This window comes from Sturnus vulgaris, chromosome 14, assembly GCF_052056855.1.
Source record: "Sturnus vulgaris isolate bStuVul1 chromosome 14, bStuVul1.hap1, whole genome shotgun sequence".
Classification (NCBI taxonomy): Eukaryota; Metazoa; Chordata; class Aves; order Passeriformes; family Sturnidae; genus Sturnus; species Sturnus vulgaris.
The window spans coordinates 15,201,248-15,217,840 of NC_142256.1; the positions used below are offsets into that span (position 1 = coordinate 15,201,248).

Genomic DNA, 16,593 nt, shown 5'->3' on the forward strand with positions numbered 1-16,593 from the left:
ACTGAAAACACTGGATGGATGTCTCTTCCTTAATTCTCCTAATGGTCTCAGAAATTTCTTGTAAAGGGAAATTAAAAAAGAAAGAAAGGCAGATAGAGCTTTTCGAAATTGGAGCACCAGTGGGAATGGATGCCAGTGTTCTGAAATAAATGCAAGCCACTGTTACATCCAATCCTTCTGACATTTCATGTTAAACCACCAATGCTATAAAATCAGTGGTGTTGTAGGCAGCTATGAGTTAATATCATCTGCCTAGACACATCCTTTTTAGCAATAGCCCAAAGGAGATTAAAACCTCCCAAGCATTCTTTGGTTTTTTACCAGACAGGCTGGATCACAGAGTTTTGATGGTTTTTTACTGTAGCAGCAGTTGTCTTTCTATATTTTTTCAGCAATCTTAATTCCCAGGAGAAGAACCAATACAAGATGACAGTCAGATTGGCAATGTCAGAGGGAGATTTCTGAACAGGGGCAGCACAATTTAGCTATTGCCTCTTTCAGAGACCCTGCTTATCTCTCATCCAAATAAAATTCTGGCAGCTTTTAATAATGTTTGGCTTATGGATGAAAAATATTTCAACAGCCTGGAAGACCCAAGGATTAAGCAAAGGGTAGACTGAGAAACCCTTTGGGGCGCCCAGTACCTTGCAAATTACTGTTGACAAACTCCAGGAGATACAGCACAAAATGAGTATATAGGTATTGCCCTGACTCCAAAGATGCAGCCACCGTCATCTGAATCCCAATGATTTTCTCACCAAACTAACTATGAATTTGTCTATAGTGGGAGGAAATGATATCTGGGGTGTTGGTGATACACCAATGCCAGTAAAGTCTACTCCTCAGTGGCAGGAAGTTAGAAACCATGGTGAGGGTGGGCTGCTGCTCCCACACAGAACTTTGCTGCTCTTCAGTCTTCAAAGGCATGGCAGGTATCAGGGTAAAGAAATGAAATACTCAGAAAAAGCTTTTAAATCCAAGTTAAATCCCATCAATGATAGCTTTAAAAGATCAATTCCTTATATCTATAAAAGCACGTTGATGGGATTATGTGCAATCTGGCTGCTAACATTTGCAGTGTCACAGTGTACAGGCAACTTGAGCACTCACCTCCTCTCTGGAAACTCCTCATTGTGAGGCATTTTGATGAGGAAAATATTTCAGTGGTGACTTTTGGTTTAAACTGCACACAGAGCCAGCCAAGAACCCTGCCCCAAGTACAGTGGCCTCATTCATAAGTGCAACACTCCAAGAGACTCAGCAGTGGCAGGAGGGTGCTTCTCATGGAGTTCATTTTCATAGCCTATTGTTCTACATATTTATAACATCCTGTTACATTATTAATAGTGATTAAATGTTTAGGTATTTCAGATCAATAATGACTGTTTACAAATCTACTTTATGAAAAATTAATGCTGAAGAAAAAAGTACACTGAATTTGTGTGCAGGATTGTGTTGAGGTTGTAATCTAAGTGCTTTGTACTGTGAAAATAAAAAATTCTTATGTGCTTATTACTGGAACATGGTTTATCTAATGCATAGGCCTAGTTGACAGGGTAATAGTCAGGTGATGTGGATGATTTGTGGATCTCTTTGTCAGCATGGAAGTTATAACTTCCCAAGTGAACTGCAGCATAAAAACTTATGTGCCCCTCTATTTCAAATGTTCAAGAAAATATGTTACCAGGTTTTCTGATCAAGTAAGTGCCCTTCTTTTACTGCACAGCTCCTTCCTGTTAAAGGACAAAGCCAATCTCATAAACACACAGGGATCACTCTACTCTTTGTGAGATAACCTGTAGCACAAAATAGTAAAGTCCACACTGCTTTATCAAGGTGTAGCAAAAGCAAGAAAGTTTTTAAATTATGTGCCTAGACTATGTGCAAGCCACACATACTAAATTCATTACATTGTAAATATCAATCAAATTGTATTGGGCAGAAACATGACTGAAGACAGCAGATGTGAATCCAACTTGTCCTTCTGCATCCTGCCATTCTATATGTACAGTGTGAAGGGCTGAACTTCCCCTGCTGGTTTTACAAGTATGAGACAACTTACCTTCCACAAGAGTCAATCTTGTTAATAAGAGCAGTAAAGTTTGTTGCTGTGACATTTCCACCAACCAGACAGGTAGCAACAACAATCTGATTACCAAGATCCTCAGCTGTTGGGACTTGGAAGTTTGCTATCCTTTTAAGTATTTTATGAGCACTGGTGAAGAATTCTCAGTTATCCAGGTATCCTCATTTCTTCCTGGTTTAAAAATTTAATTGCAGTTCTCAACATTCAGAAAAGTCTTTCATTTAAAAGAAGACTCACCTGCTTTCAAAGGAGATATCTCCTGGGATTACATGAGTGCTTTCCTTCCCAATAAGGAATCTGATTCGATCATAAAAGAGCCTTGGAGGATGCTGAGAGAAAGGTGGTTGGCTGTGCTGAATAAGGTCAAGGGGATCAGGCGAACCCTGGCAGAGAGGACTTGAATAACAGTTGCTTTGCTGACAACAGTCAGGGTCTACACAGTCTGTCAAGCCATCTAAAATGGAAAGAATGGAAACTTCAGGAAACGGAGCTGTTTTGAGAATAAAGCACTACATTTATTACCAGAGAGCACAGGTAGGATGTAATCAATGTGAAGGCATGCTGATTATGACACAGTCAAATTCAATAAAGCATTAGCATACATGCTTACTCCAGGAAGGGTATTTGTCTCAGTCATTAACACTGTATCACCTCACCAAATCCCCACTTAATGAGTAAACAGAACCTACAAACTGAGTGAATAAGGAAGAGCAGGACAATCTCTGCAGAATAGGCAGAAGAAAGTCACTACACTTCACTTGTCAGTGCAATGTGATCCACACTGTGCAGCTGCTCCCTCTAACAGCCCTTTACTGTCAGCACTGGTCACTCCAGCTGGGACATACACTCACTAACCAGTCCCCAACAATGACGTCTGAAATTTACCCAACTCTCCTAAGTATCCCCACTGCAGTAGTAAAAAAATGTACTTGTTACAGTTGTCTGACTTCTGTTTTAAACCCTGTAATAGTTTTACAAGTGGTTTAGAATATTTACTTTTCATTTATTGTTGCAATACCAAAATGATCCAGAAAGGGCATAATCTTAACTACACTCCTGCAGTTGATACATGAATACACACCTTGATTCAGGCTCTATCTCAGTGACCAGACAGTTACAGTCTTCTCTATAGATGTTTGCAACATGAAAGCAAATTTGGAACATGAAAATAAAGCTATTCCTCCTCTGTCCATTTTCAAGTATGAAAAATAGAAGAAATAATAGATTTTTTCAAAAATCTACATTTCTTCATGGACAAACTTGCAGCAACGTTTGTGGGTGAAATTAAGTTACTTAAATATCTAAAGCTTATGATGAAAATTGAAGCACTGAAGCACATCTAAATTAAGAACCTAAATAAAACTTAAAATTGGGCTACTGGCATTTAATTGCTTCTATCAGCAGCTTAGATGTCCAAATTGCCTAAATTACATACTCAATCAGAAACAGGTTTAATAGATGGCAAAACATCCAACAATCTTCTTCAACATCCACTTTATGACTTAGCAGCTGTGTTGCTTGCATTTAAAGCAAAATAAAGGTGTTTTATCCATCAACAAAGACAACTCTTTGTATTTCTAACAAGGTTGGTCTGAATAAATGCAGTGATCATATCACTGCATGGATCTCCCTTGTGTCAAATTTGGAGTTATAGGATCAACATACTGTTAGGTATTTTCACTTCATGCTTTGACTTGCCATGTTCTGTGGGTACCAACACTTCAAAGTCTATCAGACTGCACCTCCTCCAGGCAAACTGTGAGAGCAGGGGAGCTTCTAGAGTTTTGTCACTGACTTTAATGGGTGCAGGACCAATCTCCAGCCAACTCTACTACTTTTTCAACAGTGCTCTGTGTGAATGCTCAGTAAACAGTGGGATAAAACATTGACTTTAGAAAGAAAGAAAGCAAAAGCCCTTCTACAAAACAAACACATATAATGAAATGGGCTTTCCTGGCATCTGAAAATCCTTGCCTGACCTTGAGCAAGATTACTGCTTGGCTAAGCAAAAAATATTAACAAATCTATCCTCTGCAGCTGGGAAATCACATAGACCAGGCTAGTTTTTGTGAAAATGAGCCAAGGGCAAGTGAAGCTAGTACCCTTGGCTAGGACCCTCGGCTCCAGCAGAGCTGTCATGGCTACAGGTCAGTATGTGCTTTAAGTTCTTTCCACATTCCCCAAATCCTGGAAACAACAGGCATTTGCCAGCAGTGAAAGAAGAACTTCACAGGGCAACATTGACTTTATTTTGTTTGAGTCTAGCAGTCACTTTATATTAAGTAAAGCCCAGGAAGCAACTGAAATCTGCTAGGAAGTCAGTAATCTAAACCAATAAGGGGCCTCCAGTCTAAACAAAAGCACACAGGAAACGGATAGAGGAGTTCACAACTGTTAGGGGGTTGGTTTTTTTCTTCCTTTCCTCTTTGCCTGTGGAATTTTTCCCATTGACATGCTAAGAAGCACTGAAGGCTAGGTCCTTGAGACAGGCTACGGGGAACCTCTCCGGTTTTTGGGAGTTTCTCTCAGAGGAAGTGGGGGGGACACACCATGATATTTAGAAGCAGGTAAAAGGAGAGCAGGGACAGTTGCTCAATCTCCCACTCGTTCTCGGCTTCGCAGGAGGAGCGTCACCGCTACCACCGCCATAACCCAGCTGGGAGCTGCCCTCTTCATCTTCTTCTGCTGCTGGACACCACACCCCTGCCCTGCCGTTTCAGTTTTCTGTTTCCAAGAGTTCTGCTGGAGCACCGGGACCGACACTGCCCCGGGATTCCTGAAGCAAAGCCTCTCTCTTCCATCCCGTCCCGTCTAGGCCATGCCGCCATTACCGCGCGCTCTCCGAGCTGGCGCCACAGCGCCCCCTGCAGCCGCGCGGGGATGATGGCGCCTGCCCTGCCCACCGGGGGCCACCAGCGCCCCTGCTGGCTGTGACTGGAACTGCACCAAAGGGAAAGAGGAGTGTTCCTATTCTGTTTGTTATTAATTCCTTAGCTGTTGTTGTTTTGTTTGCCTTGTTATACATACTAGTAAAGAACCGTTAATCTTATCCCCATATCTTTGCCTGAGAGCCCCTTAATTTCAAAACTATACTATTTCAGAGGGAGGGGGTTTACTTTTTCCATTTCAAGGGAGGGCTCTGCTTTCCCTAGCAGACACCTGTCTTTCAAACTGAGACAAGTTTTGGTGCCCAACGTGGGGGCCTAAGGGCATCGAGAGAAAAAGGTGTAACAGTTCTTAAGTAACCTATTCTTTTGTGTGCTAAATTTAGAAACCTCATTAGGTAGCACCATGTTGTCTAGCCTACCCTGGTATGGGTGGCACGTGGTCCAGCTATATTTCTCCCATTTGCAAACCCTTATCTAAACATGGGTCCTATAAATAAGGCTACTGTGGCCATTATCTGTTTTATTTTTTGGGTTGATAAGATGAAGAATTTGTGGATTTTTAACTTCCTCTGGAAGAAAAGTACATGGATTCAGAGCTATTGCACACTATGTTTTTGGGGTTACTTCAATAATAGTACCTACTGTGAGGAAGTAACAACAGGGAAAATTTTCTCCCAACCCTTCACCTAGCTTTTTGGATCTACCCCACCAGTTTTCAAAGCGTTCAAATCTTCTCTAAATGCTAATGATACCATACAACAGCTAGTGTTGCTGATATGCTTGTTCTATTTCGCATTCAGTGATCAGGGGAGATTGACTTGGATAACCACCCTGATACCTACCCCAGAAAATAGGGATACTGCCACAGAGCCTAACCCTACCCCAGGGACTAGGGATGCTGCCCCACAGCCCACCTCAGAAATGAACCACTCAGATGGGGTGGGGGTTCTGGTGAAGGAAGTATGTGAGATGGGCCAGATGCTGAAGGAATACATCTCCCCAGCTCTTGAGAAACTCTCCCCCTGCCTCAAAGAAGAGTCTGAGAGTGCAGCAGTGAAACCCACAGATGTTACAACGGTTCAGGTTCCAGCTGAACTGCAAGGGTAGTCACAGCCAGCAGCAGTCACCCCATGGAAACAAGTCTAAGATGAAATCAAAGCACCTAGTTAATAAGGATGAAAAAGGAAGGCCCTCACAACTAGCAGGGGAGCCAGAGGCTGAGATCATCACTGAGTTCCCATTGTTTGAAAGTCTCCGTAATCTGCAAAAAGACATTGTACGATGGGGCCGTGAGGCTTTTACAACTTGGCTACTTTGGGTCTTGGATCTTATAGGTACAGGTGTGCAACTGGATGGTACTGAGGCAAGGAATTTGGGACCTCTGACTCAGGACTCAGGTGTGGACCAGGTATTCATAAGGGAGCCGGGGCTTCTTTCCCTTTGGGAGCGGCTTTCAAAGAGTGTGAGAGAGAGGTTTGTCCACAGAGAGAGAATGGAGGAGCTCCATCACAGAATGCACTGGAAGACCCTTGAGGAAGGGATCCAACAGCTGAGAGAAGTGGCAGTATTTGAGGTACTCTTTGGGAAGGATGGACAGTATGACAATGACCCTGACAAGGTCAGGTGTACAGGGCAAATATTATGGAATCTGGCAAAGCTAGGGCCATCTCAATACACCACCTTCATTGTGACAATTAATGCTGATAACAACCAAGAGACAGTGGGTTCTGTTGCCAACAAGCTCAGGAATTGCCAATAAGCTCAGGAATTATGAGAGTATGATCAATGACCCAATGCAGGCTCATGTCTCTGCTGTAAGAGCCTCCAAGAGGAGATGAGAGAAATGAGGGAGGAGGTGAGGAGAAGGAGTTCCCATATGGCACCAGTGCAAGTCACGGGCCCCAAAGTCAGAACCCAACATCCCCCAGCTAGGCACAAGACCAAGGGGGTGGATTTAACCATGAACAGTATTAGTCAAGTTATCCATGACTGTGAGATGTGCGCTGCCATCAAGCAGGCCAAGAGGGTGAAGCCCCTCTGGTATGGGGGGCGATGGGTCAAATATAAGTATGGAGAGGCCTGGCAGATTGACTACATCACACTGCCTCAAACCCGCCAGGGCAAGCGCTATGTACTGACCATGGTGGAAGCCACCACCAGATGGTTGGAGGCCCACCCTGTGCCTCATGCTACTGCCTGGAATATCATTCTAGGCCTTGAAAAGCAAGTTCTTTGGAGGCATGGTACCCCTGAGAGAATTGAGTCAGACAACAGGACTCATTTCAAGAACAGCCTTATAAACACCTGGGCTAGGGAACACGGCATTGAGTGGGTGTACCACATTCCTTATCATGCACCAGTGTCTGGGAAAGTTGAACAGTGCAATGGCCTGCTTAAAACCACCTTGAAGGTACTTGGTGGGGGGGACTTTCAAGAACTGGGAGATTAATTTAACAGAAGCCACATGGTGAGTGAACACCTGAGGTTCCACTAACCTGCCCAATCTGATCCCTTGGGATCAACAGATGCAGAGAAAGTTCCAGGGGTACACATGAGAGGTATGCTAGGAAAAAAACTGTTTGGGTGAATTCTACCTCCAGCAAAGACAATCCCATCTGTGGGGTTGTCTTTGGTCAGGGACCAGGTTGCACCTGGTGGATGATGCAAAAGGAGGGAGAGATCTGATGCATAACCCAAAGAGACCTTGTTTTAGAGAAAACTACCCATGACACTGTGCCTGTATCCATATCTGCATGTATGTATATAAAAGTTTAAATTTGATGTAACATGTTGGTATGGGAAAAAATTCGGGGCAGATAATGTTAGGGGTTGGTTTTGTTTTTCTTTCCCTCTTTTTCTCCAGAGGAGGTTTACATTCTCCATTTCAAGGGAGGGCCCTGCTTTCCCTAGCAGACACCTGTCTTTCAAACTGAGACAACATGAACCAGAGTCATTTGCAGTGTGCTCTGCTGGGAGGAAAAAAAAAAAAAACAAAAAAACCAAAAAAAACCCAAAAAAACAAAAAAAACCCCCCAAAAAAACAACAAAAAAAAGAGTTTTGGGTTGAAACTTGAAGAGCATGCTCGGAACTGCAGAAAAAAATAATGTTTCATCTATTTTTTATCCAAGGAATGAAGCTCTCTGTATTAATAAGTGAACTGAAAAGCATGAAGTTACAGATGCTTTTCAGCAGATCATCAAAGACTATAAACATTAAAGGATTCTACTAGATTTGAAAATGTCATAAAGACATTGAAATCTCTTGCTGTGGTTCATACTGGTGCCATTTAGGGCTGGGCCCTGCCAGTGGAAGGGTTACGGCAATGACAAACCTTGTTCAAGGAATCAAGGGATTTTCTGGAAGATACCAATTTCTGCAAGCTCGCCACTGTCCACCTGAGAAACGTGACAAACATTGGTCCAGCAGATTATGTGCTAATCAGAAAAAAGGAGCACTTATTTCAGAATAACAGTATCCATAGGGAAGCTACTTTAGAATAATTTATTTTGCAATAGCAATTCTGAGTAATTTTTTCCTTGTCAACTGGCCATTAAATGTGGGAACTGAGCTGACCTGATTCCCTCATTTATGTAAGAAATAAAAGTGAAAGGCCACAGAAATAATAGAATATGAAGATCTGCTTAGGAAAGAAATAATTACCAAAATAACACAACTATTTTGCTTTTTCGAATAGACTTCTCATTTTCTTCTTCTTTGGTCAATAGTTCACATACCTGGTGACCAACACAGTGCATTCAGGCTCTACACAAAAAGAAACCAAGGAAAAAGAAAGCAGTTTTGCATCTTCCAGTCAGACTCAATTTTCCTCTTTCCTTTCCAGCTTACTTGTCAGCAACATGACTGCCTTATAAACTCTTCCAGGTTCTGCTAATGGAGTTATTTTTGGTTTGAATTACTTGCACCTGCTTGCATTTGCCTCTTCAGCCTTCCAGGGCTACAACAAGGTGGGTTTCCCACTAGGAGAGTGTTAAGTCCCAGAAGCACATCTGAACAAGTCATTTTAAGACTGGTGTGTCCTAACAGCAACATAAATCTATGAAGTGCTGGATTCAGCAGGGACAGCTTACAGGCAACAAAGGCTACAAAGTCATCAGAGAAAGAAACTGCTACCCAAAGTACCATCAATGCAAAGGAGAAGTATCACAGACTATCATTCATGGATTCTCTTTCTCTCTCATGGTATATTTTTTAAAAAATATTTTGATTAAACAGATGAGAATTTATTTCAATCTCCTCTCATAACCATGCAGAATGAAAGAGAAGACACAGGCTCAGAAAAGATGCTTCATAGGCAGTGAGGCAGTAGGTGCAGAAGCTCCAGCTTCTCTGTGGACTCTCAAATGTATTTGGCTCAGACTGTTGTGGTATTTTAGGATAACTAATTACAATTTTCTGAATAATGCAGCTTCCAGCTTTTCTCCAAACAATCAACCAAAATTTAGAAGAGAAACTGATTTGCATAGAACTGAAAAATATTTTTCTCATTTTGTGAAGAAGCAAAATAATGAAACACCTTTTCTGGGGAAAACAGGGAACGCTTAAACCAAAATAAAATCTTTGTTTCACTTTAGGCTCATTCAAGACATTGGTTTTAAATTAAACAATTTAAAAGAAAAAAAAGGAAAAAATCCAAATCTAAGACCTAAGAAAACTCCTGTAATTTAGCATATCAAAATGAACCAGGTAAGCCAAGCTGGTACTCACAAGCTACATATGAAGGCAGATTGTGATAATGCAAATCATATTAGTAAGTGCATGTGAGGATAAAATTTTCAACAAGCCAATCCTTCTTGAAATGAGATTTTTAACACAGGAGAACAACCCAGAAAAAAAAAGCCAAATAAATCTTGTTTATAAACTATATAGTCAAACTCATTCACTTGAAAATGCTACAAATACATGAATCATTTCTCAGCCAATGGTCACAATTTTAGTTAAATTTTCATATCAGGAACCAACTATTAAAAAGCTCACTGTGTTAGAATATCAGCAGGGTTTCTTTTAAATCTCAAGAGACAACAGTCAGGAGTATGAATAAACTACTACAAATAGTAAACACTGTAATTCATACAGCAGGGGATCCTGTACACTGAAGTTTTTACTGTCAATTACCCCAAAGTACATCACAGTGTAGGTGCAGACTAAAACGTATTACAGATGTATGAATGGTTTTGGTTTGTTATTACCATTTTAAAATTTATTTAATATGAAAGACAGGTACATTCACAATACACTACAGATTATACAGTAAAGTGATTTACATTTTAATAAGTCTGAGATTATGGCTTCCCGTCCTCCAGGTACCTTCTTTTGTATGCAAGGATAATGATAAACCGGGGTTTTTGTTTTGAAAGTGAATTAGAAAATTAAAAGATGTTTAATATTACTGCTAAAACAGAATTCACAAAGACCAAGTTCAGGATAGAAAGCACTTCCTAGTACTATTCAATAATTTAAACAACCTCAAAGAGAAGGTAGAGCATGCCAAAACAAGTTGCTCTTGTTTTCAGTCGCAGCACTCCTATCTGCATTGCAATAGATCACAGAACTAGGACAAGATTTTCCTATTCCTTCGCTGGGGAATAGATTTTTTCAGGAAGCCTTCTATAAGGAATATTAGTATTTATTGGGTCAGGAGTGTGTATCAATGGAGTCACACAAAGTTTTCCATCAAACAAAATATATTTTCTTGCTTATACATTTATATATATGTGTATTTCTTATTCCATATGATGGAAAGGATGCCACAAGTGTTCTGAAATTACTTCCTCAGCTATGCTTCTGCTGCAGTCATAGAAGGCTCACATTGTGCTTGGTACAGCACATTTTCTGATGTACACATTGGGCAGCAATCTCTCTTCTACAGGCATGATCACCTTCAGCAGACAGAAGAATTGGCAATGGACCTGTGGCTATGGACCTACTTCTCCACTGGCCACTTGCCAGCAATCTATATCTCTCTACTTTCTATGTCTGGGAAAATGTTACACAGGAATGCATTTTGTATGTTTTCGTGCTGCAGAACACTTGTGTTAAGTTCTCATTAAAATAAAAGTTGGAAACAAAAAAGGCATTTTGTCAGCTCTAAGTTAATTGCAACATTGAACAAGTCATGTTTTTTGAGCCCAATATGAACACCTCTGTCACCTACTTTCCAAATCCCAGCATCTTTATTCTTGCACCTACCCTTGTTGTACTTGCAATTCATGAGCACAAATATGGGAATATCATAATAACTCATGCTCCTGGAAATGGATCTGTGTTCACAATTGGCACAAATTGTCTAGATATAATTTCAGCAGCACCCAAGGACAGCAGAGAGGCACTGCATGGGGACACTGGTAAGGGGACAAAGAACAAAGTGGTTCACAGTAGCAGTGAAGCACACAACAACTTGCACAGCAGCTTCTTTCATATTAAACCACTGAAACACTATTACCTGGCTATGAAAATGAAAAATTCAATCAGACTCTCCATCCCATATTGCTGATGTTAGATATTTTAATAAACCATCCACTAAGTTCTGGTGAGGAAAAGGCAACTAATTAGCAATGAAACTTAAAATTGCTATTCTTCTGCTTAAAAGTTCATTAAATAAGCAGAGTTCTCACCCTTTCCATCTTTTTTTACACATGCAGAAGTACTGAAGTTAACTACCTGGTTAATGCAAAGTAAAAGATTGAAGTTTTATGGTAATGTCAAACCCCGAATACTACAAGAAGTGATCTAGATGCTTATATGGTGCATGAACATGTATGCAGACATGCTCACAAACACATCCTAATGATGTACTTGCTCAGTGACATGAAAATCTAATCTCTAAGCAATACATTGTGTTTAGTGTTGGGCACCATGATGTAAGAAAGATCTAAAGCTACTAGAAAATGTCCAAAGCAGAGCTACAAAGATGGTGAAAGATGTCTAGGGGAAGCCCTAAGAGAACCATCAGAGGTCACTTGGCTTGTTCAGCCTGGATGAGACTGAGGAAGATCTCATTGTGGTCTTCAACATCTGCATAGGGACAGGCACTGATCTCTCCTCTCTGGTGAACAGTGACAAAACTTGGGGGAACACCATGAAGCTCTGTCAGGGGAGGTTTATGTTGAATATTAGGAAAAGGTTCTTCACCCAGAAGGTGGTTGGGCACTGGAACAGGCTCTTCTGGAAACCCATCACAGCATGAAATCTGTCAGAGTTCAAGAAGCATTTGAATAACACTCTCAGATACATGGTGCAATATTTGGGGCCGTCCTGAGCAAGGTCAGGAGTTACACTTCAGTAATTCTTGTGGGTACTGTTCAACTCAGGATATTCTATAGGTACCAATGACTTTCATTTTCACTGCTGCAGAGCAACCCAGAGAGGTGTGTGTGTCAATGCTCTCCTGCTCTATCTATACTGATCCCAGTGAGTGCAAGCCAGAGATGGAGCTGTGACATCTATGTCCAGAACATTTTCACAGAAAGTAAAAATTGGATTTAAGTGTCTCCTTAAATATTGCCTGCACTGACTTTATTCACCACAGGCTCAGTTCAGCCTAATTAGTGTTGCCAGGAATCTAAGCAAACAGAATCAAAGAGTAACTTCAGAAGAGACTAAGCAGCAGCAACTGTCAAGAGTCTCTAATGCTTTTTTATATGCATTAATTCAAAGTGCCCAAATTTTATCCATAATACATAGCATGCAGCAGACAGTGAGGCTGTGTCTTGGGTTGTAAAGCAGGATATGACCAAAACTGTGTATTCTATCACCACCTGTTGAGACCAGGTAAGGCTTTCAAACCAAGACAGGCTGGTAACTGGGAACACTGGTGTTTATATAAGGAAGCCCATCAGTGTACCTATGGAAAGGCTGCAAGTGTTTTACTCAGTGAGTACCAGCAGCGGTTGGCCTGCCACACTTGGGACAATATGAATATATCAGGGTTTTCAGAAACTCTAAGTATCTCTGGGGAGTCCTTGCTGCTCAGCAACAATGAAAACCATTCCCATCAGTTTTATTTATATTGGGTAATAATAGCATATTACTTATATATGGACTCAATATCTCTGTGATGGATAGGTTATTAAAATGCCAATGGACGGGTCAGAAATACATCAATATTTTAGCAGCACTGTTATCAACCTAAGGCTATGCTGAGTCATATTTCCTTGTGCTTGGAAAAGCTTGGAGAAAGCTACAATAACTGTCTGAAGTGACTGAAGGCATACTTGGAAAAGAATTCAAAGCTTGTATTAACAGCATTTTCCTTAAAAACAAACAGGCAAGATTGATTCATGAAAGAAAAACAATAAAAGGAGATGCAGGCAAATTTAAAAGAGAGATTTGTATCAAAGAAACTAATGGGAGTGACAGGCTGCAAGTTTCAGCTTGAGACAACGACCTGTTTGTGCAGCAGCTGGGTAAATATGTCCAAAACTCAGGCAAATTATAGCTTGGCTACAATTGAGTGGGGTGTGACCCATGACTGCCCTTTGTGTCCCCACGCCTCAGCAATGTGTTCTGCCTCCTACTCCAAGACACAGGAGCTTTGCCTGCAAAAAGCTCAGCAGAGCTTTCTAGAGACATCCTGGAGCTTCCAGTGAGCCTAAATTAGCAGCAGAACAAGAGGAAATGACCTGCTCAGATGAGCTGAATGATCATCTTATAAACCAAAATCATGTCATTCATGACTGAAAGGAGAATTATGCTGAGGGAAGATACAGTGAGGGAAAGGCCCACTGCAAAGGACATCTGCTTGACTCCTTGGCATTTTTAAATGGACATCACACTGCTAACAAACTGCAGAAGCACTCTGTGAGGGCAAGTGCAAACCATGCCATCATGCATCTGTTATAATGCTAAGACCTTTTCACTGATATTTGTAGTGATATTTGAACAGGTAAACATGCCCTTAAGTCTGCGAGCAGGAAAAAGCTAACAGAGAGTTATGAGCTGGAATGGGAAAGGCAGTTATGGTACAGCCAGGAAATAAGTACAGCGAATTCTAATGGGGCATTAAAAGAAATTGGACTTTGCCTGCCCCTGAGAATAGTTCCACATGTGTTTTATCTTACCAGCAGTAACTGCACTGAAGGGACCTTGGTGCTTCAGTGGTTGCAGGACCAGGATGCCTGTGAATATGCTTATGCCTTTTCCTTATACAATTGTATCAGTCCTTAAAAAATGAATTCAAGACTTGCCTCTTCCATAGCCTTTGTGCTCTTAACATGGGGCAAACAATACCACTAACACTTCCTCATGCCAATTAAATGATATTATTAAATCCTTATGGTTGGGACTAACCTGTTTTTTTTTTTGTACCGTATCTCGGAATGTAGTTTTAAATGATAAAAATCTCAGCTTTTCCATCCCTGAAAGTACAATGTCACAAATTCACTGAAAAAATAACCTAAAACTACACAATTATCCCTTTGTTTAAGTCCTAAAATTAGGGTTGGCTTGAAATTATAATTGTTCAACTTTACTACAGCTTTGTTCTTTGGTGGTGACCTCCTCCTCATGAACTTGAAGCAAAATAGGACTGAGATTTAAATGTTTGATTTAAACACAACTGGAATGATTAAGACCTTTTCTAGATGAGAATTCCATGATTTGGCTAATACAGGGGCACTCAATTATCTGTTGGGCTATGTGTCACTGACTATGATCACATCCCTAAGGCCTTAGGAAGTTACCACTGTCAGCTGTGTTTCTTTAACTCACCTGAGTGCAAGCTCTTACCTCAGCTGCAGGTGAAAATGCTAATAACTTCCATCCTGATGAACCTATTCCATCTGTAGCTTGATGGATGGAAACTTGCTATGCCACCATAATATTTTCATAGCCTAAGGCTCAACCTCCCAGCAAACAGGAATTAAGAGGTAATGTCATGTCTCCTTCCCAGTTCCTGATTTTCCTGTTGCGTTGGTATACAAACCCTGAAACACACAGCTTCTGATTTCATATTCATTGAACACTGGTATACCTTCAATAACTTTAGGGGAATTTTTCTAATTTATGCTTATGCCAAATCAGGTCCTATGAACTTCATATATATATAAAGAAAAAGAGATATATGTAGATATAATTTTCTTTTCTTATATTAAGTTGATTGTGAGGAAAACTTAATTACATTTAGCCCATCTGTAGTCAGATTAATTAAATATTTCTCTCTGCACTTATTTCTAATTTTAATGTCAACAGAGCTATCCTAGTCCATGTTATGTTCCCATTAAAAAGGCAAAAGAAAATTGCTTTTAAAACCTGCAGTGAAAATGACGTGAAGTGTCTGCCTTAAACTGACAAGTTCAAGGAGATTTAGAGTTAAAAGTTCCAACTCTTCCAATAACTCACTGTTATTGTAGAATATAAAGCACCCAAAATCACAGTACAGGACAGTTTATACAGAGCCAGTTCATAGAGTGTATCAGAAAATGCTCTCCATACATTACAGGCTAAATAGGGTTTTAGTGGGCAGATTTAAGAGCGCAGGCGGGTGAGTCATGGCTCGGACAGCGGGGAAGAACAGCGACAGATGGGAGAGCACAGGGGGGCAGGGATGCCAGCTGTGGGATCTTGTGTGACAGGGATACACACTAGTACAGGAGAGCACAGACAGTGGGCAGAAACAGGGTTCTTGGACCTCTTGGAAATAAAGTGGAAAAGGAAGGATATGAGAGGAATAAGGCAATTTTGAATAGAGTTCAGAAATGAGAAAGCCTTTGCCAAAGGACAGCAGGGTCTTAGAGCCCACAGGATACAAAATCAGAAGGTCTCAAAATATATTTGTAAATGAGGAATCATCACTGAGTCAGAGTGTTTCTACTGCGGTCCCACAGTGACCTCAGTTCTTGGACCTACATCAAGCTTAATTTATCAATGACCTAGAAGAAAACAAAATCATCATAGCAAGGTTTGCCCTTAAAGTTGCATATAAGCTCTCATCCTGGACACTGATATAGTCTTTAGGTGTGACACAGTAAGATAATATGTACTTTAACACATCTCAGTGTGCAATCAAAAGAAAAAAAAGTTAACTATGTTTGGGGCTGTTCATAAAATCATAGAACTGTATGGGTTGGAAGGGACCCTAAAGATCACCTTGTTCCAACCCCCCACCATGGGGAGGGATATCTTGCAGTAGACCAGGTTTCTCAAAGCCTCATCCAACCTGGCCTCGAATCCACTCTCTGAATGAGAAAGCTGCACAGCTCTGTGGATGACAGACAAGAACACTGCAAAGGCCGGTAGTAGGTGAAGGAGAAAAAAGCAATAGTCCTTGACTGCTCAGCAAATGAGTATTCCTAAAACAGATAGGAAAATTAATTAACTCTGAGAGTAACCAGCCAGGAATATTGTGGCTTCTCTCCCACTGGCAAGTTTGAAACAGAGCTGGACGTCTTTTCTTAAAAAAAAAAAAAAGTGCTCCAACTCATGTATTAGAACAAACTGTTGGAAAGAAAGCAGAGACCATTGTATAAAAGAACTGTGTTTTCTCTAGCAAACCTAAAACTTAAGCAACCTTAGAAAGAAATCAAGATCACAGAGGACTGAGGTGGAGAGCACCTAGTGCCAAATGCCCTTGTTTAACCGATAAAAAGGAGCAAATAATTATT

General features: G+C 40.8%; 1 protein-coding gene across 4 annotated transcripts in view; it reads right to left on the minus strand.

Annotated features, from left to right (window-relative positions):
- TENM1 (teneurin transmembrane protein 1) overlaps positions 1-16,593 on the minus strand; it is a 318,181-nt gene that overhangs the window by 82,988 nt on the left and 218,600 nt on the right. For all 4 annotated transcript variants that reach the window (XM_088173259.1, XM_088173258.1, XM_014886212.2 and 1 more), the window contains one exon: positions 2,324-2,540. In XM_088173259.1, coding sequence (XP_088029385.1) covers positions 2,324-2,540 — 217 coding nt within the window. The remainder of the gene's footprint in view (positions 1-2,323; positions 2,541-16,593) is intronic.